Source organism: Danio aesculapii, chromosome 6 (assembly GCF_903798145.1).
Source record: "Danio aesculapii chromosome 6, fDanAes4.1, whole genome shotgun sequence".
NCBI classification, from domain to species: Eukaryota; Metazoa; Chordata; class Actinopteri; order Cypriniformes; family Danionidae; genus Danio; species Danio aesculapii.
The window spans coordinates 11,086,823-11,109,280 of NC_079440.1; the positions used below are offsets into that span (position 1 = coordinate 11,086,823).

Below are 22,458 nucleotides of genomic sequence, written 5' to 3' on the forward strand. Positions count from 1 at the left end.
TATATATATATATATATATATATATATATACATATACATATATATATATACATATACATATATATATATATATATATACATATATACATATATACATATATATAAATGTGTGTGTGTGTATCTATATATGTATATATGTGTATATGTATGTATATATATATATATATATATATATATATATATATATATATATATATATATATATATATATATATATATATATACAGTGTTTCCTCTAGGATTTTTTCCAGCTGTGGCGGCAGACTCTTTTGGGCACTTTACACAGATCTACCAACTACATGTGGCGTTATTTCAATGACAAATGTTGTGAGCACAGTATTAAGTCGAGAACGCATTCATGTAATAGCCTACGAGCATGTCAATCTCTGTGCTCAAGCACCGATTTCCTCTGCTCGTGCACAAAACTTCTTGTGCGCCCTCAAATATACGCTGCTCAAGTGCAGATTTTCTTGTGCGCTCTGAAATAAATACTGCTGAAGTGTGATTTAGTGCATTTGTGTAACAAGTATGTCTTCAACATTTATTAGATTTGCTAGGAATATTTATGAATGTCTCCAATAAACCTACAGAACGGCATTGATGCGTTCTGAAGTAAAGTAAAACGGTTATAAACTCCAGCTAGATAATGTCATTGTATGCAGAACCACAGCGATTATAACCCGCTATTTAAAACAACGACCGAATGTTTTGAATGAGAAGCTGTAATGTAGACATGGCAGTATGATTTTTGGTGTGGCTACAGACGAATGAATGTAGCGGAAACCATGATATATATATATAGTCAGTGAAACACTTTTCAGTGTTAATGAAACTCATTTGCTCATTGTCTGTTATCTTTTAAAGTCTTTCACGAGTTCACACTCACAGATATTTGACTGAATAGAATATGCATGTTTGGCATGCTGTCCGGGGAGAGGGCTCTGAGCTCGGGAACTGAGCCCTAACTCGTGTTATTACCCTTATCAGAAAAAAGAGAGATAGGGTCCGAGTGCAGTGTCTAGCCCGGCTCCAGAACGCTCCCCCCCTCAGATTTAAATAGGCATCGGGTTTAATAGTGTGGAGTTGGGGTGGTGGAGGGACGCTAAAGTCAAAAGAAAACGAAGGTATGACGTGTTTGACTATTTATAGGGGTTTGCTCTTGAGCTGATTGGATAATAGAATGATTGTGTGTGATGAATTAGCCTCGTCAAAGTCTGATCGTGCTCCTCCCAAAATTTGTTTATAAAACATCACTTAAATTTAATACCAAGCCTTGAAGGGCAAATACTTTATTTAATTCACAGGGCATATAATTCAATAAATATAATTTAATAATTCATATAAAGCATAAAGTTTTTATAAATATTAGCATATTAATTAGATAAAATTAACATCTGCACTGGATAAATATTTAGGACAGCATTGTATATGCTTAATTTAAACACGAAACAATATTTATCCTAAAACATGAAATAAATGTTATAGAAAGCAAAAATTTTACTTTCTCAAGCATCAAGCATTGTTACAACACCAAATTATATATTTTTGATTGTATTTCTTGATAAGTAATGCTTCAATAAATGATCTGCCAGATAAAACCTTATAATTTCAAGTGGAAAATTACTTTCCAGAATTAGAATCTTCTATCTGCATTTACCGTGTTTTATTTTTTACTCCAATTTGTAAATGTAAGAGAACTTTTTGATCATTTACATTTAGAGTACATTTAGTATCTCTGTCATGTTAATGAATGAAAGAGAACTTTTACACACATATTGTTTGCTACATGGAATGCAAAAACTTTGAAGCTCAATATCTCAAAATCATTTTGAATGCAGATAGAACCTTATAATTGCAAGGTGACGATATGGCAAAACCATGCGGTAAAGGGTTGTAAATGGTCCTTGAGGACACACAAAATCAGATTACTGAGAGTATCTTTTGACTTGAATATAAAACACTTTACACATATTACCAATATTTATTATTGTCTAATTATCTGTGGATTAAATAATCACCCTCTTGTTAAATATTATATGACCAAAAGTGGGCTAATCTAGAAACAGAGGACAAAAAGAGGACATGGTTACTGGACCAGAATAGTGCATGTGTGTGTGTGTCCTCACAGGAAGAAGTCACCTCTAATGAGTCGAAGTCTGTCTTTTTGTAGATGTGTGTGTGAGAAAAATGGAAAGAGGTGAAACAAAGTTATCTGCCGTTAAAACAGTATAAGTCAGACTGCAAAAATGTTCCCCTGAGCTTTTCTGAGTTGCTGTGTTCCTACACTTCAGATAATTGATCAGATAATAAAGAAATAGACTGAAATGAAAGGGGAAAAAAACAATGGGTGGAGGAAGGAAAAATAAACAAGAATCAGGTGTGTGGTATTAAGTGTTATTTAAGGATTGAATTTCAGCGAACATTGGAGTATCAGTATCTGGACTGCTGTCAGCATGTGCTCTGTTTCTCTTTCTCTCCAATATTGTCACAGGTTAGATGGGTTACAATTGGCTTCCATCACCAGATCATCTGTCACGCTGTCAGGATGTCGGGCAAAACTGTCAAACCGAACAATGCAAACTGAATTCTGTACAAAATTGCTCTGCAATAGTAGAATATTCGTGATTCGTGTTTTGCAGTAATAAATGGAGCTTTTATTTAAAGCTTTGCAGACTGTTTCGCGATGTGCATGTAAGGAAAGCTGCAGTGTAACTGATACAGCAGGTGTGAGTTGAGCTTTCACTCCATGCTTCTGCTTTCTTTGGAGAAACTAATTTTTATTTTATTTATTTTTTTACTTCTCACTAGTATCACGAAAGCTGTGCTCAGACTGCAGAACTTTTTAATTTTTTTAAAAAAATCATCATGCACATACAGAGAATCTTTGTGGAGGTTTTGTTGTAACAGAAAACATGTACCGTAACAGGTTTATGTATTTAAAGAGTGAGTTCATGCAAAAAGTTAAAATGCTATTAATTATTCCCCCTCACATAGCTTGAACAATTTCATGTGTTTGTATAATTTGAAAATATTTACAAGAAACAAGTTTCTTGTTTAAAAAAATCACCCTTTTAAAAACTATTACTGTATAAATCCCATTTTCCAAGTGTCATAAATAAAGACTTAACTTTATTTAATTTACTTTCTTACATGATATTGTAATATCGACATTGTAATATTAAAGCCAAAGACAGATTTAGTCTTCATTCCAGTAAAAATCTTTAAACAATATTTTAAAAACATTTATTTATAATTTAATTTAATTTTATAGAATTTTATTTTAACTTAACTACTTTACTTTTTAATTTAACTTAACTTAATTTAATTTAAATTAACTTAACTATTTAATTTAACTTAAATTTATCTTTATTTAATTTAATTTAATTTTATTACATCGTATATAGAAATAAAGACGAATTGAAAAACATTGTGAATTGAATATTAAACCACAAATGAATATAGCTTGAAAGTTTTCATCTGTATACAATCAGGGTATCTTCTGTCCATTCCAGATCTATTTTCAAACAAAAACGTAAAACTTTTTTCTTTTTTTTTTTCTTTTTTTGCTCACAAAAACAAACAAACAAAAGAGATTTTGGCTTGATTTTTGTTTTTACGTTTAGAGTAGGAAAACGGAAAACGAATTTAAAATTCATTATACACATGTAGGCGGTGCTGAAACACCCATTTCCCTGATTGGTCAACCAAATCTGAGCCAAAATCTTGTTTTTCTTTTAATTTTTTACATTTTTTTTTATTTATTTATTTATTTATTTTTTGTGAGTAAAAACTGAAATATGGCCATTTTCTTAGTTTTCCTTTTTTTGTTTGAAAACGAAGATACCCTGATTGTATACAGTATATTTTTTGCATATTTACACTTGTTTCTTGTTTTAAAAAAATAAACCCCTTCTGTTTTTATTATAAATCCCACTTTCCGAAGTGTCACTATCAGCATGAACATTCATGAAGCCGAGCTCAACTGTGTGGTTGTGTATTTCAGCCGACGCCAGGTGCATTCGTCACTCTCAGAGTCATTAGGCCGTTAGTGAATGATCATTACTTCAGCTCATAATCGCTGTTATTTCCTCCAGGAACACGAGGAGAGCCGCGAGTCGGCACTCAGACTAAATGGATGTTTGAGTGGGGAATGTTACGCCTCTGAGCGTCGAGGGCACATGGACAGACACTACTCACTGCTAGTGGGAGTCTGCAGTTACATTTATCTTTGATTATTGTACCACTTATTATCAAACTTTAACATCTATGTGTGAAAATGTAGTTATCCTAACAGCATTCTGTTGTTTATTTATTTAATTAAGAGAACACCAGTTATTTAAATGTATAAAACAACACAGATTCAATGATTTATTAATGTTTCTTTGGCTATGTCCCTTATTTATCAGAGGTCGCCACAACCCAATGAACCGACAACTATTCCGGCATGTGTTTTACACAGTGGATGCTCTTCCATCCATAACCCAATACTGGGAAACACCCATACACTCTCACATTCACACACACTCATACACTACAGCCAATTTTGTTTACCCGATTCACCTATAGCGCATGTCTTTGGACTATGGGGGAAACTGTAGCACCCGGAGGAAACCCATGCAAACACAAGGGGGAAAACATACAAACTCCATACAAACGCCAACTGGCCCAGCTGGGACTCAAACAAACGACCTTCTTGCGGTGAGGCGACAGTGCTAACCATTGAGCCACCGTGCCACCAAACCCATACTTCATCCGCTGTATGTAAAGTGGCTTACAATCTACATTGTAAAACTATATTCACATTGTATGACTTGATTTTCTTAATTTACATGATAATTTTATAATGATATTATAACTCAAAGACAATTTGAACTCAAAGACAATTTTTGTCTTCATTCCAGGATGAAGTTATTTATACAATATTTGAAAAGATTTGGTAACTCTTTATTTGGTTCATAAGACTGTCATCAAAACCCTTTATAATCATAAAATCAATCATGTCCTGAATGTCAATGATTTTTTATGCATGCTTATGACAACTATTATAAAGAGTCATTAGCTCATTTATGTCATTTTAAATGCAAAGATGACATTGTTTGTTATGAGAACTTGACATATCACATCTATGTCATAAACCTGTCATAAACATTATTGTCATGAATATTTCTTCTGATCACGTTTTCAGTGGAACAAACTATTTGTCATAAAAATGTCTCATTAAAAGTGTCATAACTCTGTCAATTAATTTGAACAGCGTCATTAATATTTCATCACATTTTAATAACAAATTTTACTTTAAACAAAGGAGCTGAGGCAAAAAATGTTTATATATAATACATATAAATGACGCTGTTATAAAATTTATGACATATTTAAAATAGTTCATGACAATCATGTTTATGACAGATTTATGACAAGTTTTGTTGTCTTGGTAATGTCAAGTTGACAGACAAAAACAGGTTGTGATGTATTTGTTTCTCAAGTTGTCATAACAAACAATGTCATCTATGCATTAAAGTGGTGTAAAGTAACAAATTACAAATACTCAAACTATTGTAATTAAGTAGTTTTTCCTCAGGAATTGTAATTTACTAAGTAGTTTTAAAATTGTGTACTTTTACTTTCCCTTAAGTACATCTTTAGTGCAATATTTGTACTTTTATTCCACTACTTTCCTTCAACGTGCAGTCACTACTTTATTTTTTTTTGTCTATGGCGATTATAAAACATCCAACCTAAAATCAACCAAATACCAATGTCTAAGGATGTTACAGCTTGAGGTTGTGTGGACGTTACCACTATGACGTCTATCAGATGTTGGATTTTGGTTGCCATACCCGATGAATAAATGTCATTATTTGACATCAATATGACGTTGGTTTAAAATGTTGGCTCGATGTTGGATTTTAGTCACTTTCTAACAACCTAAAATCAACCAAATATCAGGTCGTTATTGGACATCAAAATAACATTGTCCTTAGATATTGGCTAGACATTGAATTTTGGTCACCTGACGCCACAACCTAAATCTAATATTAGCATCTTATGATGTTGTGTGCCTGCTGAGCAATAACTAAATGCACTACAGAATGTTACGTTTACACACATTCACAAATTACATGTAAATTTATTCACTTTTCACAGCGTAATGCACTACTCTTGAGTACTTTTTACTCCTACTTTGAGTGATATTTAAAACTGATACTTTTACTCGCACTACATTTTTAGGCTAGTAAGGATACTTTTACTTAGACTTAATTACAGTTGATATAAGCAAACATAAAATTTTATTCACATTCATGATGTGTCAAGTCATAGACCTTCAAGTAGTATTACCAAAAAGTCTATTTTTTTTTTTTTTATTTACTTTACTTTACTTTTATTTTATATCTTCAAAACAATACAAACTTTAAAATGTTTCTGCATACTATCTTATTAATAGTTCTAAAGCATGTCATAACATAATGTCAAGTTTAAAACAAGAGCATTATGAATTAACCAAAACACGTATTGTAATCACATTTTTATAGTAAATCTGAATTTTTAGTTTTGTTGTGCCATAAATTAATTTATCTAAAGTAATTCTCATTGTAAGAAATATAGCATTATTGTAAAGTGTTAATGATTGCAGTCCAACTGTCTCCGTGGAGACAAACACACATACACACACTAAGGACAGTCACCTCTAGTACCGACAGGACAAGCTCCGTCTGACACCACCAGCACCTCTGTCTGCAGTTTACAGGCGTCTTTGCGCAGGAGACAGTGGTTCTCATAGCTCTCGCCGTTCGATCCGCACACTGGGGCATAGTCACCGCTGCACTGCAAACAGAGAAAAAGAAGAGGCACAGGTGTCGCAGATGCATGTTTAATGGTCAGATCAGATGGGGACAAACTTTAATTACACCAGCCTCTGAAACACAAGACATCTGTTCTTGGGGATCTGCGCGCAGCTACCGAAGAGTGAAAGAAGTCAGGGATAATCCAATGCTAGGTGTGCGTTACACTGTTACACTGCTTAATGTGACGTATAGTGCATTAGAATCATGTAATGAAAACCTAGCTGTGGATTATCCCATTTAGAATATGGTCAGTTGCCAAACCCGATGGGTTAAAGCTGATCTAGAGAACTTACAGTAAGACCTTCTGGGATGTTTGTGTGTGCAACATCTGGTGTGTTCATGTATCTTTGATCAAAGCAAGATGGTTATATACTTTTTTAAAATCAAGTTGTTGTAAACTGTATCACTATACTATATTGTAGACTATAGAGTGTTTCTGAGCTATGGCGGAGAGCAGAGCGTAAACAATGTCACTCAACTGATTGAAACGTGCATATTTTGCTAATTCCTGCTGCTGAAAATGACCATGTTTTGTCATGTTTTGGCCTGTATTAATCGGTCAGACTTGAAAAATATCATTTAGAATACTATTGCCTAGCGACGGACCGATCCCGATACATGGATCGGATATCGAATAACGGTCTGATACTGCATATTTTGGCTGGATCATGTATCGGCCAGCTGGTACAGATCCAGCTGAAGCCATTCTACAGTTTAATATGAAGTACAGATGGATATTTAAGTGGTTAAACTCCGCTGCGCCTGTCAATCATTCTCCATTCATTCACAATTCAAACTGCGTGACGCGTTCATGACAATACGAAAAACTCTCCAAGACTATTTGTTCACGTTAGTTTAAATAATCAGTGGAGAAATGCATTTAGGTTTGCATTAAATGGGTTCAATTTGACCTGCAACAAGGAGTTCATTGCTGTTTTTTAGATCATGTTGCGCTGTGTCTGTTAGATCAGCAGATTGCATTCGCAACACTGGAGTAGAGAGGGTTATTACCTGCTCTTCACACACAAAGTAGGCCTACCTGAAAGTTTAAATTAGAAAAGGCTCAATAATACATTGGACAGATCCTCAACGCACTGATTTCTTCCCTTTGTGCTGCTTTTGTGAAAGAGTCTGCAGATACCAGAGGGCTGCATGCTGTGTCTCAGTAATGCATCAAGCGCTTCATTCACACACCGGTTGCGCAGAGACGATGTGCACCGCTCTGTAAAATGATTCTCACAATGAGTTTGTTCTTTCTTACTTCCAACGAAGTTTATTCTTCCGAGGGGAATACTTTCAGTGCTTCAAATAGTTTGTAAAGCCTGGCTCATTGTGGTCAAAGTAGTTGATTAAATTTATAAAAGTGAAACTGAGAAGCGCAATATGGACTGTCATTAACAAAATCATTTAGCCTAATATAGGCTGCTAGAAACTGTAAATATTTCACTGTAATTTTATTTATATTAATATTTTATTTAACAGACCATTTGTCAGTTTGTATGCTGAGGCAAATAAGCAGACTTTGTTTTAAACTTGACCTCAAAACTTCTTTATTTTGTAGATAACTGACCTACAAAAAATCCATTAAAATAACCAACGCATTATACCAAATGAAATTCTAGCCTAGTGGTAGCCTATTACAGATTTCTGTGCCTGTCATATACAGCAGGCCTACAGGTCTATTATTTTTAATAAAGATAATATATATTTTGAGTTTATCACCATAACTGCAGACACTGTGTTATGTTAAAAAGACATTGTGTTATGTTAACTGTATCGGGATCGGATCTGTATCGGTCGATACTCAGAATTTTGGTATCGGATCGGTTACAAAAAAATGGTGCATCCCTAAAAATGCCAAATGTTTATTACTATAAAAGTCAGTTTGGGAAAATATTTCCTTCTTATTTAAAGCTTACAAAGTCATTCTCTATTTATGATTTAGCCGTTGACATATCGCAGCTAAAAAGATTCCTACACCATTTTCAACACGCTTTGTGGTTGCACTCCCATGTCTGTCTGTTTGTTGCTAGTCGACCATCAACCGTTCTTAGAGGATGACTGACAAAACATTGCTGCAGCTCTGATACAAGTTTTATCTCTGTTGGTTATTAGTCTACAGAAATGTGTATATTTCATACAAAGTTTTAAGCTGATTGGTCAGTTCTTGTCACGTGCTTGCTGTACTCTGAAATGTTTTCAACTAGGCACGCCTGGAATAGGCGAGCGGCTTGAATAAAAAAAGAATGTATTTAATAGTACATTTTAGTGCAATCCAATATTGTGTTTATATCCGAGCAGTGGCATAATTTCCGAGTAGTATGTCCGAATTCGTAGTATTCGAAAAACAGTATGCGAGAAGTACTCGGATGACCTACTACTTCTGGTAATATTCTGGAGTGCACATCCGTTGAACGCTACGCGATCCCATAATGCCCTGCTAGAGAATTCATGAATAGAAGTGAAGCGACGTGACTGATGTGGGAAGGTCATGGGATAATGACAAATAGTGGGTGTAGTACGTCCAAGTTCTTTACATGCTACTCAGATTTATACTATATAGAACACATTTTTCTAATAGTCATGCAGTAAATTCAAGTTTAAATGTAGTACGCACTCAAGTATTAGGTGATTTCAGACACAACACTGTGATTTAAATTTAACCACCATGAAGGAGCGGGATGGACACAGAGAAAAGTCTTTGTGCATTGGTGCGCATGTCCTCTTCCAGGGACTTTGTGCATGCTGTAAAAATAGCTCACTGAAATTTCTAATGAGCAGGTATTGCGCTTGAAATGATTGTTTCAGTCAGTGATGAAACGCCAAGCAACTTGATTCAGTATGATAGCTCAGGTCAGACTAATCATATTTACTGTCAGACAGAATCTGTCTACACCTGTTGATGCTAGTCTAACGTTTAGACATTTGTGCTGCACATATAATTATTATTTTTTTCAATTAAGGCTGGTTGTTTTTGAAAGACAAGTATTAAAATTATAATCAACATTTTCATACAATTAGCCCACATGTTAATTTTTCGGTCGTCATTTGCAATTGAAATGACAAAATAGTGATTCAGCACACGATCCAAAAAAAAAAAAATTATGTTATCTCCCCACACAGCCCACCCCCCTCAGATCCTTGCATCCATACTGTCACGGCTGTGGGTGTGTGCGCTCTTTCTATGGTGTTTTATGTTGTCATGTGGTTATGTTTCGCTTTACTCCACGTGCATTGTTGTTGCGTGTTTGTGTTGTGGTCATGTGGGGCCATTACTTAACGCCGATCAGCTGTTCCGATCAGCCGCTTCAACTGTGGTAAATTTCTGTGCCTATATCTGAGCAGCAACCCTTTGCATGGTTGTCAGTTTGTTATTGTTTTTTCATGGTGTCTTTGTGTTTCGTCAGGACTCTTGTTGGCGTTTTGTTGGACTATCCTAAGCCGTACCCGGTCTCTTTAAGTAATTCAAGTTTCAACTAAATTGCATAAGTTATACAAACGCTATATTTTATTTGATTTAAGTTGAGATAACTAAAGAATTTAAGGCAGCCATTTTTTTACAGTGTAATGGCTGGCTGCTCAAGTGGGAAATTCCAAACCAAATCATGATGTAAATGAAAACCCTCTATTGTACAATACTATGATATTTGGTATGTTTATTTTTAACTATAAAAAGTTTATTTTGTTTTGAATTTTAATTTTTTTATCATTAATTTTACCAGATGTTCAGTTAATCCATATGCTGTGTCTATTTTGTCCATCTGGGCAATAATCAAGTTTTTAACATAGCTTACATATGTTTGGTGTTTTTACAATGATTATACACTACCGGTCAAAAGTTTGGGGTCAGTACGATTATTTAAATATTTTTAAATAAGCTTATCCTGCTTATCTTGTCCCACTACAAAATAACTGTTCAAAAGTAGTTTATAATTTAATTTAATAATTTATTTCAGTGATTTTAAAGATGAATTTTCAGCTTCATTACTCCAGTCTTCAGAGTCACATGATCCTTCAGAAATCACTCTAATATTTATTATTATTATTATTATTATTATTATTAATGAATGCCACCTTGATAAACAAAATAATTTTCTTAAAAAAAAAAAACATGAAAAAAAAAAAAACTGACCCCTACTTTTGACCGATAGTATAGATAAGTCACTTGCAATAAATCAGTCAACACCATACATTTTTGTTATACAGAATCAATACACTGTAAAAACTACTGTAAAATGTACAGTAACTTACTGGCAATTTTGATTGCCAGTAAATTACTGTAATTTAATAATTTACAATGCACTTGTAAATTTAGTATTACTGGCTACCAAAATTGCCAGTAAGTTACTCTAAATTTTACAGTACATTGTTTACAATTTGTATTTCATGTTTATAGCAAAATATACCAAGTATGTTGAGAGCTTAGTGAGATTGACTCGATTGTGGAGCAAATCTCATTGTGATTCTCTGATTGTAGAATTTTCTGTACAGCATCATGTTTTAAAATAGTAAACTTTTTAAAGAGGTTGAATTATTGTGGATGCAACAAAAGCATAAACAATAGGCCTGTCTAAAGTTATTTCCTATGGACATTTTCCTTTCGTTCATTTTCCTATGGAGGTTTTACTTCTACGCCCAGACTGTTGCTCTCTATTGCTGGTGAAACACCTGCCTGTCATCCCCTGATACACTCAATTACTTGTATAGTTTACAGGGACACTCCATAGGCGTAATGTATTTTATACAGTAAAAACTGCTTATGATATGGCCCTATCCCTAAACCCAATCCTTGAATTTGAATATCAAACACTTAAGTATGATGTTTAAGCATTTTGAATAATAGGGACACAAGGTGTGACCCTGTAACCCACATATACCTGTACACACACACACACACACACACACACACACAAACCCTAGCTGAGGAACACAAGAGCACTGGTGTGATTATGGCCAGCTGTGTTGTGATGCCTGGAGGACGCAGGTCACCCCAAGGCAAGAACACAGAAGGTGAATTCGTTTCACTCATATATCAAGCCCACACCAGCAGATAGAGGTTATTTACATCAGCCATTAAACAAGAGGTCATCCATCTATCTGAATACACACACATCCGCACACACAACTGACACACAGCAAACACACTGGAAAATCACTGGAAACACACACACACCAAACACAGAACTGCTGACAAATAGCCTGAGGGTAAAAGAGAGCACAAGTGAGAAGGACAAATAACACGGAAGAGAGGGTGACTCTCTCAAACTTTCACATCTCTGCTGTGATTTATAAATCACAGGCAGCCAGCTATAAACCAGAGAAGGGGATTTAATGAATCAGAACGCACTGAATCTGTCTGAAACTTCCATTTCAATGTACACTGCAGTGGTGTCGCATTTCTGAAGTTGATCAGCTGTCTTCAGTTTCATGTTTATACCAGTTAAATGCATTTGTAATTAACAGTAATTACGTTAAAGGTTCTATGAAATTAAAAGTTTTTTAGATGTTAGGATCAGTATTGTTTTTAGGATATCTATTAGCTAGTGTGCAAAACAGTGACTAAATTTGCATTTAGAAAATATAAAACTGATATGAACATGTAAAGCTTTGTCACTTCCGCCTAAATAGATCAACAGTTTTATTCACATCACCTCATACTTCAGTTTCTCATCAAATCATGGCTAGGCCTACACGGAGTCTGCGCGTGCAGATTTCCGCAGATTTTCAGCCCATCATTAATTCTGTTTATTTACTTGAGTAAATGTGTGTAAATCTATATTTATTCACTTTTTAAATTAATTACAGTAATATTATTGACTAATATGAAAATGTTCATCTGATTTATGTACAATACAGTTTGTACAGTAATATTTTATGTCTTTTAGTAGAGATATTATGTGAGAGACTTACTTTGTTTACCAAATAAAGTGAACCTAAATGGATTTGCATTTTAAACATTAAGTAAAAGTTTAAAATATATTATTTTTTATTTCACATATTAAGGTTTTAGTTATGATACTCCCAAAATAATTCCACGGAAATCTGCAGATTTTTACCAAAATTCTTCACAGAAATAGCAAAAAACGTCCGCAGATTCCGTTAATCATGACCGATTAAATGCTTTCTAGTATCTGACATGCCCCGCCCCCTTCAAGACACTACACACTATGTCCCACATACTCTCCTTGTTTAGGTTGAAATTTTAATCAAACATTGAATCAAAATGCACATTTGAAACACTTCATGGGACCATTAAGACAAATTTTAAAACGAATAGTTTTATTTCTTAATCAAACATTTTCTTCAATGATTGAGATAAAGTAATCAATATCTAGTTATCTAAAAAAGTGTGTATCTAAAAAAATGGCTTAAAGACCAAAATCTGTCTGTGCCAAGTTCCCAGCTTGAGGACTTTTCTAAATTCCGTCCCCATATCTCACTCCAACTTTGCTATATATACAGTATACAGCCAGTCAGACAAGTACTAGCTCAAATTGCAATTCTTCTCATATAAAGATTAATATGTAACAATAATAATTGCCTAATTTGATACAAATATGTGAGACGAAGGAAGTGAAAACCGTATAAACTGACAAAAACACATTAGAACAAGAAACTTGTATCCAGATCAGGAGTTGGTTTACCTACCAATAGGCGTAATGTATTTTATACTGTAAAAATTGCTCACCCTAAAATGAGGACCCAAGGCACATCTTTGTAAACCACATTAATAGAAGTCAACTAGTTTATAACCTTGCCGTTATACAATTTTGTGTCCTTGTAAACCCCATAATCAAGTACACACACTTCCATGTCATACTGGATACAAACATAAACAGAAATAGATACTAGCTCAATGTTTACCGTCTACATCAGCAGAAAAGGCAACAGCACAAAGAAGAGCTCAAATATGTGATGAACGATTGACAAAAGGAAGAGAGAAGAGAAAGCACGAAATCGAGAGATGCAGAGAAATGAAAGCCTGAAATAAGAAAATCAATGCTAGCAGGTGAAGGATGAATGGAGAGGGAGGAAAGATGACGCAACTTCTGTTTCCTCATACATCTTCAGGCAGCAGCGGCTTTTTGACGAGGATATTAAAACATGTCATTAAGAGAAATTTTTTCTTCCTGTTCTTCCATTTACTGTAACTGCTCTCATCTATCTCTCACGCCGTTTTTCTTGCTCTGTAGGACTGCATCCCTCATTGTGTCCTGGCTTTCAGAGCCAGCCATCTTTAGCAGCCTGCTCCATTTCATTTTTATGAAAAAAAATCAAATAGATGGAATAAAAATGAGTGTTTGGAATTTTTGATAAATAAAGTCAAAGTAAATGATCAATAATAATGGAAGCTGACCCAAACGAGAATACCATTCTCTTTTTTTTTTAAGTTTAATTTTTCAATTTTTTTTTTCAATTTTTGCATTAAAGGCCATTTTGTTAAATGATGAATCAATGGCAGCCAGTGAGAATCCTTTTAAATATAAAGGCTCATGGATTTAAAGCAGCAGATGACAGAGAAGTTCACTGCCATATCTGTCTGATGAATTAAAACTGTTTTAAAGTGTTAAACATTTTTCAATATGTTGTGCAGCCCTAATAATTATTTCTCTCATATATAAAGTATCTTATCTATTTAAATACATCTGTTTTTTTCTGGTTTTTTTACATCTGTGTCAAAGCAGCAGTTTTATTTATTTTATTTTATGCAAATTTGCTCTAGATCAGTTTACCGAAACCCTGTTCCTGAAGGGACACCAATTGTACATAATTTCAACCAAGAACATATGAAGCGACTCCAAAACCTGAAGTTAATGGGTCAGATAAGGGAGACATCCAAAATATGTACTGTTGGTGTGCCTCCAGGAACACGGTTGGGAAACACTGCTCTAGATTTCATCCGTAGTTTACAGAATAAAGCTGAAATAAAATTTTACTCAAACACTATGAATTGTAAACACATTTCAGACATGTTTCAAGAGTTCGCATTTAGCTGATGATTGATTATAAAGCTTGTTTGACATGATGTCCCGGGAGACAGCCCTGAGCTCATAAGATCCTCGAGCCCGGGGCTCCGTCCCGTTTGCAAGGCGAGAGGGGAGTTTGAGCTCAGGTGTATCTCGAGAACTCCCCTGCTGTAGTAGCTAATGAACAGATAGTGATTGCTCTTAAGAGATAACTACTTACTAGGAGCATGTCTATGGTGCCGATTTGGATTAGACAATTGACTTTGCATGTTTTTGGATGGTGGAAGCAAACCTGGAAACCCACATGAGCATGGGTAGAATGTCTAAACTCCACATAGAGAGGTCGGCTGGCTTGGTAAGGGCTAGAACCAGTGACGTTCTTGCTGTGAGGCAACAGTGCAAACCACTGGGCCACCCTGCCAACCATCTAGGAAAGGAGGAGGAGTAGGGGTGGAAGGGGGGATTCTTCAAAACGAAGATGACTGTTATATGGAACTTAGGGTATTTATAGTGGCTTAGGAATCGTCAGATTGGTGAATAATAAATTGCTCAATGTGGGACCGGTATAATAATAGAATAATGACAAACCTGACTGTTTACGGTTTAGAGTCAGTGGTGCTGCCAGAGATCTGAGAGGTGCGTTTTTTTCAACACAGGCTCATTGTGAATACGTAGCCCATTTACATTTCTGGAGAGAGCGAATTATGTAGCCAGAGGTACGTATGGCTGCATTTAGTCTTTAAAATGAATGATACAGGGAGGTATGTTGCTGTCTATGGCTTCTGTTTCTTTTCGTGCTACCAGCTGACCGATTACCTCTGTATGGACAGCTTTTCCACTGTTGCTAGTTTGTCCAGTGGCTTGCGACTTGAGACAGTGAGTGGAGTTGACGGCGATGACAGGGTTCGAGTTTGGGGTAGAACGATTCCAGAAAACGAAAACAAAAGCCAAGAAATAAATTAAACAAATAAATATCAGGGTGAGAACTTGATAAGATCTGAAAACATGTTAAAAATCCATTTTTCTGGATTGCTTTAGATTTTCTGGATTGCTTTTCTGATTGCTTTTTGGTCAGTCAGTCAGTCGACAGCGGCCTCTGGTGGATTTATGCAAGAAGAGCAGGCGGGAATGGCACTCGTGAGAGAAATTTGAGATCTAAAAAAATGTACACAGCAGATTCGCAAAAACAAAAACTGCAAAAAATAAAATAAAAATGTACCTCCCAGGACGTATTTTGCTCTCTTCAGAAAATATATAGGGGTACAACCCAGGTTGCGTTTTTTGGTTTATTATTCGTAGTTTGTGTATTCGTATAATACTTCGTTAAATAGCTTTGTGTAGTACTTCATCTTTTATAACATGACATGTTAAACGTTTTCAAGGACTGGAAAGGCGTTATAATTGCATCTTCGCTACAATACATTTTATAACCTCATATAAAAATTCATTCATGAATAACCATTATAATAACAAACAAACACAAATCTCTGACATCTGAATTTTCTAACAAATCTTGTAAATGTTAAAAACTTTTTTACAGTTTAAGCTTGCTTTGGTGAAGTGTTAATGATGTAATGGCTAATGCAAGGAACTGACCTTATGTAAAGTTACAAACTCATTAAATTGTAAAATAAATAAAATAAATAAATGAATAACATATTTTTAAAATTAAATTATTAAAAAATAAAATTAAACTATTGTAATTTAATTGATCTGTGCGATGGTGCAGTGGGTAGCGCTGTCGCCTCACAGCAAGAAGGTTGCTGGTTCGAGCCTCAGCTGGGTCAGTTGGCTGTCACAATCACCAGCGATCCAGCCTGTGCAGATCGCAGGTAAACATGCAGATCGCTGGAGAACTACAAATCTGCCAGCAAAAGAACTACATATTCAGTAATGCACCACTGTCTCACCTGGCCTAGATCCCCATGATTGCAAACAGACACAACTGAAGCTGTTCAAAACTAATTACACAGACTATATATACACCTCTCAAACACACACGTTGCTGAGTCTTGTTAAACTGTATGGTGAACATTACGACGCGTTTTTCTAGTGATGTTGAAATGAAGCTTTCTGAACCAGTGAAGCGCTCGACTCAATTGTATTGGAAAAAGGTTCGTTACTCGAAGCTTTCTAAATCAGAGCTTGATGAGGACCTCTTCTGGTTAAAGTGTGGGAAAGCACTGTGTTGCAATAATGTCAAATGTTCACAACTGACCAACTCATTAATGTAGTAATACAACAACAGTAATATAAACAAATTACTCTGTAGTTTTTACACATAAGGTATATTACATTACACCATCGATGACTGTAGTAAAATCCAAGGTACTCAAAAGTGTTTACATTTATCGTATTCCAACTGGTCCTTCCCCCACCCACTCATTAGAATGCTCTGAGGAGGATCCGCCGACTGGTCTCCGTTAACCACTATACTACAATATGCAGTGATTTTCTTTAAAGATTGTTGTAAAAATACGCTAATACACATTAGTGTGGTTCAAAACCTTTTTTCTATAAATTGCTGTTGTATTTTAGTTTAATTACTGGTGTGTGGGACCGGTGCAGTGCTTTGAATCAGTAGAAATGTATGTAATCTCGCTATACACTTTACTAACCCATGGGGGTGTTTAAACCTTTGAATTAAAATTTGAAGCAGTCACGTGGGTATAGGCGAAAATTAAGCTTCGGACGTCACTGATCACGTGATGATGGCATACATGCTTCGAAGCCTTGGCGCACAATGTCACACCACTACATTTCCTTGCCTTCCGTGTTTTTGAACCTTGCCTTGCCTTGCCTTGCCTTGCCTTGCCTTGCCTTGCCTTGCCTTGCTTTGCTTTGCTTATTCCTGTATGCTTCCTGCCTTTTTCACATTAGCCTGTTTATCAACCACGACTCTGGATTTCCTATATACATCTGTTTGCTCCTGTGTTGACGATTCCTTGCCTGACCATCCTACTAATAAATCCTGCGTTTGGATCCTCACTCCCTGTTGTCAGCGTCCACTTCAGTGTTACATTGGCATTTCTGTTTGAAGTTTGCATGTTCTATCCGTGTTCGCGTGGGTTTCCTCCAGGTGCTCCAGTTTCCCCCAAAAGACATGTGGTAAAGGTGAATTGGGTAAGCTAAATTGTTCATAGTGTATGTGTGTGAATGAGAGTGTATGGGTGTTTCCCAGTGATGGGCATCCGCTGCATAAAACATATGCTGGATAAGTTGGCGGTTCATTGTGGCGACCCCAGATTAATATAGGGACTAAGCCGAAAAGAAAATGAATGAATGAATGAATTTATTTAATTTCAATAAAATAAAGTTAAGTTAAATGAATATAACTTTATTTAATAGTATTAAAATTAAATTAAATGTAATAAAATGTAATTTTATTTAAATAAAAAAAAATGTAAAAACAAATAAAGTAAATTTAAATTAAAAACACAACTTTTTTTATTTGAAAAGGGAAAGGTTTGGACATATAAGGCTTCTGTCTGACAATGAGATGTTGCCAGGATCTATTGAATATATTGCAGGTTTGGGAATGACCTAATGTGTAAATAATGACAGAACTCTTATTTTTTGGGTCAACGATTCCTTTTTAAAAAGCTGAATTAGTACAATAACAGATTTTAGTGTAGCACTGGACATTCTTTTGTTTCACTAAAATGCTTTTGTTGAAGACTCAATGTTAAATAAAGTGCAATTCTTTTGATTATCTAAAGGGGTCACTGTATCCCCTAAACAACATTAGCATGATACTATATGAAGAATAGTTATGTTATAACCTACTGTAATTGTCTGATGAGAATGTGTCCAGATGCATTCACAGAAATACACACACACACCTGACAAATTACACATTAAGTGATATTCTGAGACATGTTAAAGACAGCATTCGACGTTACATAAAGGAATGGTAGATGGAGAAAGAGGAGAAGGATAGAGATGAGCGGTTAGCATGTTGCTGTGTGTGTCTGGAGGTTGCTACTGTGTTAGTGGCTTCTTATGAGAGCTATCACTAGCATTATTGAGCTAAAGCACTCACTCCTTCATATCGCTTCATTATAGCTCTGCTAAGGTGATGGTCTCCGTCTGAGGATTCTGAACGCATGTTTGTGTTTGTCTGTGTGTTAGTGTGTGCCTGAGGTGGAGAGAAGGATGAGGGGGAGGAAAAGACTTGAGAAGAAGTGCTGCTTTTAAAACGCAGCCAGGAAAACATGTGTGCTTGTGTTGTTTTCGCTGAAGCTGCAGACCCCAAGTGGCCATTTATACAAGCAGGTGATATTAGGGTTATTGTGTCACTGCAACACACACGTATACACACACACACACAACAAATGCTGCTTTTTTTCTCTGATTTAAATGTAATTCTCTCCTGCTAAATTGAGAATTAAAAGTCAGTAATTCATATTATTAAGTATTTCAATTAATAATAATATTTAATTAATTCATTCTTGTTTTTTTTTTCCTGCTCAGTCCCTTTATTATTCAGAGGTTGCCACAGCGGAATGAACCGCCAACTTATCCAGCATATGTTCCAGCGGATGCCCTTGCAACCGCAACTCAGCTCTGGGAAACACCCAAACACTCTTGCATTCACACACATGCACTACGGCCAATTTAGCTTATTTAATTCACCTACAGCGCATATCTTTAGACTGTGGGGAAAACCAGAGCACCTGGAGGAAACCCACACTAACATGAGGAGAACATGCAGACTTCACACAGAAATGCCAACTGGCCCAGCCGGGAGTCGAACCAGCGACCTTCTTGCTGTGAGGCGATTGTGCTACCCACTGCGCCACCATGCTGCCCCTGTTCTCTAACAACACTGACACTGACAAAACAGTGTGTAACTCCAAACTGTTGTGAAATATTATATGTTGAAAATGTATAAAAGACTAAACAAGTCCCTTAAAATATATATTTCCACTGTTTATTAAACATATCGCTTTCAGAGCTCTTTAAAACACAAAATCTATGCAAATACAAAATAAGTATCACAGAATAATGTTGCTGAGTCACAGCAACTAAAGATCTGCAGTTCATGTTGTATTACAATGCAAAAATTAATATTGTGAAACATATGCAGATGCAAACCTGCATCCATACATACATGTATTTTTCTATTGGTGTTTATTACACTGGACCACTGGGATGGATGCACGAACATTTCTTACAACTAAATGAAAATAAAACAGAGCTGCTTTTGTTCAGCTCTTTCCTGTAATGGATTGGGGTTAGAAGGGCATCCGCTGCATAAAACATATGCCGGAAAAGTTGGTGGTTCATTCCGCTGTGGCGACCCCTGATAAATAAGGCACTAAGCCTAAAGAAAATGAATGAATGAATGAAACCTCAGCTCGAAAAATACAGCACTCTCTTGGGGCCTCTACCGTCTTTCACCCAAGTAAAGTAACTAACAAAGTTAAAGACTTGGAGACGCTTTTATTTCTTCTAGGCTTGATTAACATATTTGAACATATTTCTCCCATCCTCTCTTCACTACAGGAGACAGAGCTTTCACAGTCTATGCTCCAAAAGTTTGAAACACACTGGGCTCTATTTTAATGATCTAGGCGCAAAGTCTAAAGCGCAGGGCACAAAAGCATTAAAGGCATGTCTGAATCCACTTTTGCTTTTTTAAGGATGGAAAATTATGCAGCGCATGGTCTAACAGTGTTGTGCTTATTCTCTTAATGAGTTATGGGTGTGTTTTGAGAATAAACCTCATCTTGGGAGTCTCATCACCCATTCCCTTTAAGAGGCACATTTTCTATTTACATGGCGGACTTTGTAAGTGGAAAAACTGAACGTGCCACTAGCGAGAAAACAGTTAAACAGACCTTCTGCAGCATGAGGATAAAGAGCCTTCTCCATTCGGCCTTTACTTTCTCTTTCTCTCTCCTCTGGATAAGGAAATGGTGTTGTACACTCCATTGAATAAGACATCCATTAGCCTACATAATTAATTTTGTTTGTTAAGCTCAAAGATTGGTTTCAAAACTATTTCTAAATTCAGTTCTAATTTCCAGCAAATGAATAAATGAACAATAATAACTTATATAAGTTATATCCAAACACGCGTCCTATGCCCCATATAGTTCCAAAACGTGACAGGTGGACAAATCTAAGCTTGTTTTTAATAAAACAAATATAAATATGCATATAATGAATAATGCTGCTTATAATAATAACATTATACAAAAGTAAATTGTCATGAATAAACTGAAAAAAGCCCCTAGATGAAGAAGGCATGGAGGCAGTGGTTTTTATATTTATGTAGAAAATAATGATTGTAAAAATATTTTTTTCCTTTAATTCTTTTTCATTTGTAAAGATATTTGCGTATTGCTCTACATCCTGCGTGTTTTAAGCAATGTGTAAGCGAGGCGCAAATTTAACACACTTTGCGCTGGACTTTAGACCTGCATTCAGCTGGTCAATGGCGCAGTCTATTTTAGTTCCTCAAAATAACAATGCACCAACAATGCGCCTTAACACACCTCTTTTCTAGACTGGAACACCCATGAGTCCACAAAGTGGCACAAATTGATTTGCTGTTTAAACAACGTGGCGAAAAACTGGAAAATTAGGGTTGCGTTTGTCTGAAAATAGCAACATGTCGGGGCAAACAGGTCTTGCACCTTATTGCGCCAGGTGTATGATAGGGCCCATAACCTTTAGAAATTACAGCTTCATCTACATTAAGTGTTTTTTTTTTAAATCTGTCAAAACATACCTCTTCTCTTTGGCCTACTGATACTTTTTATTTTTTCTCTCTCTTTTAGGACTCTGCTCTTTTAGGATGACAGATTTGACAGATTTTAGTTTAAATTATTCTTAGTTCTTATTTTGTTTGATCATATACTGTCCTGTTTCTTTACTTGTTTGTTATTTTTGCCTTGTCTGTGAAGCATTTCATGTCAACATTCATGTTTTTTAAGGTGCCATACAAATAAAGTTAACCTTGTACCTTAACCTGGACAACAAACCTTGCTTGCATGGATTTGGCAATTTTTTACTGAGACTTAAGTGTCTTTGTCAGCTTCCCTTTCCTCCCCATATTTAATTATGCATATATTTTTATATTTAGAAATATTAGCCTCTAATCTGCCAACTGCTCTTTGATTGGACAAAGCAGGTTTCTGTTTACCCAGTCAATAGTATTGATGCGTGTTCATCTAATTCAGGCTCCTTGCTTATGATTCTAGAGCGTCACTTTCCTTTTGATTTTTGTACTGAATGAAAATTTTCAGCAAACCCAAAGATCTTGAATATTTTATTTATTTGCATTTTACAATAATTTTGAGTTAAAACTACAATCTGCAGAACTAGGAATGAGAAAACGGTGGAAGGAAACAGTTTAGTTTCAATGAACTATATAATGTTAGCTATACAGTATATTTCTGTAAAAGTAAGTTGAGCCAGCATTTAAAAATATTTAATTTATTTTCCATTTATGGATTTAGTAACACTTTTATCCAAAGCGACACACATCGACACATTGATTATATGAAAATGCTAGCTTTCCTTGAAACTCAAAACTGTGACCTTAGCTTTACCCTAATGTTTGAATTAAAGAAACATCATTTGCTCCTCAACAATAATGCAGTGAAGAAGAAATCAGACATAATTCATATCAAATGTTC

At 35.4% G+C, this 22,458-nt stretch overlaps 1 protein-coding gene across 2 annotated transcripts in view; it reads right to left on the reverse strand.

Moving 5' to 3' along the window:
- tmeff2b (transmembrane protein with EGF-like and two follistatin-like domains 2b) overlaps nt 1-22,458 on the reverse strand; it is a 129,304-nt gene that overhangs the window by 60,648 nt on the left and 46,198 nt on the right. For both annotated transcript variants that reach the window (XM_056459512.1, XM_056459511.1), the window contains exon 3: nt 6,684-6,822. In XM_056459512.1, coding sequence (XP_056315487.1) covers nt 6,684-6,822 — 139 coding nt within the window. The remainder of the gene's footprint in view (nt 1-6,683; nt 6,823-22,458) is intronic.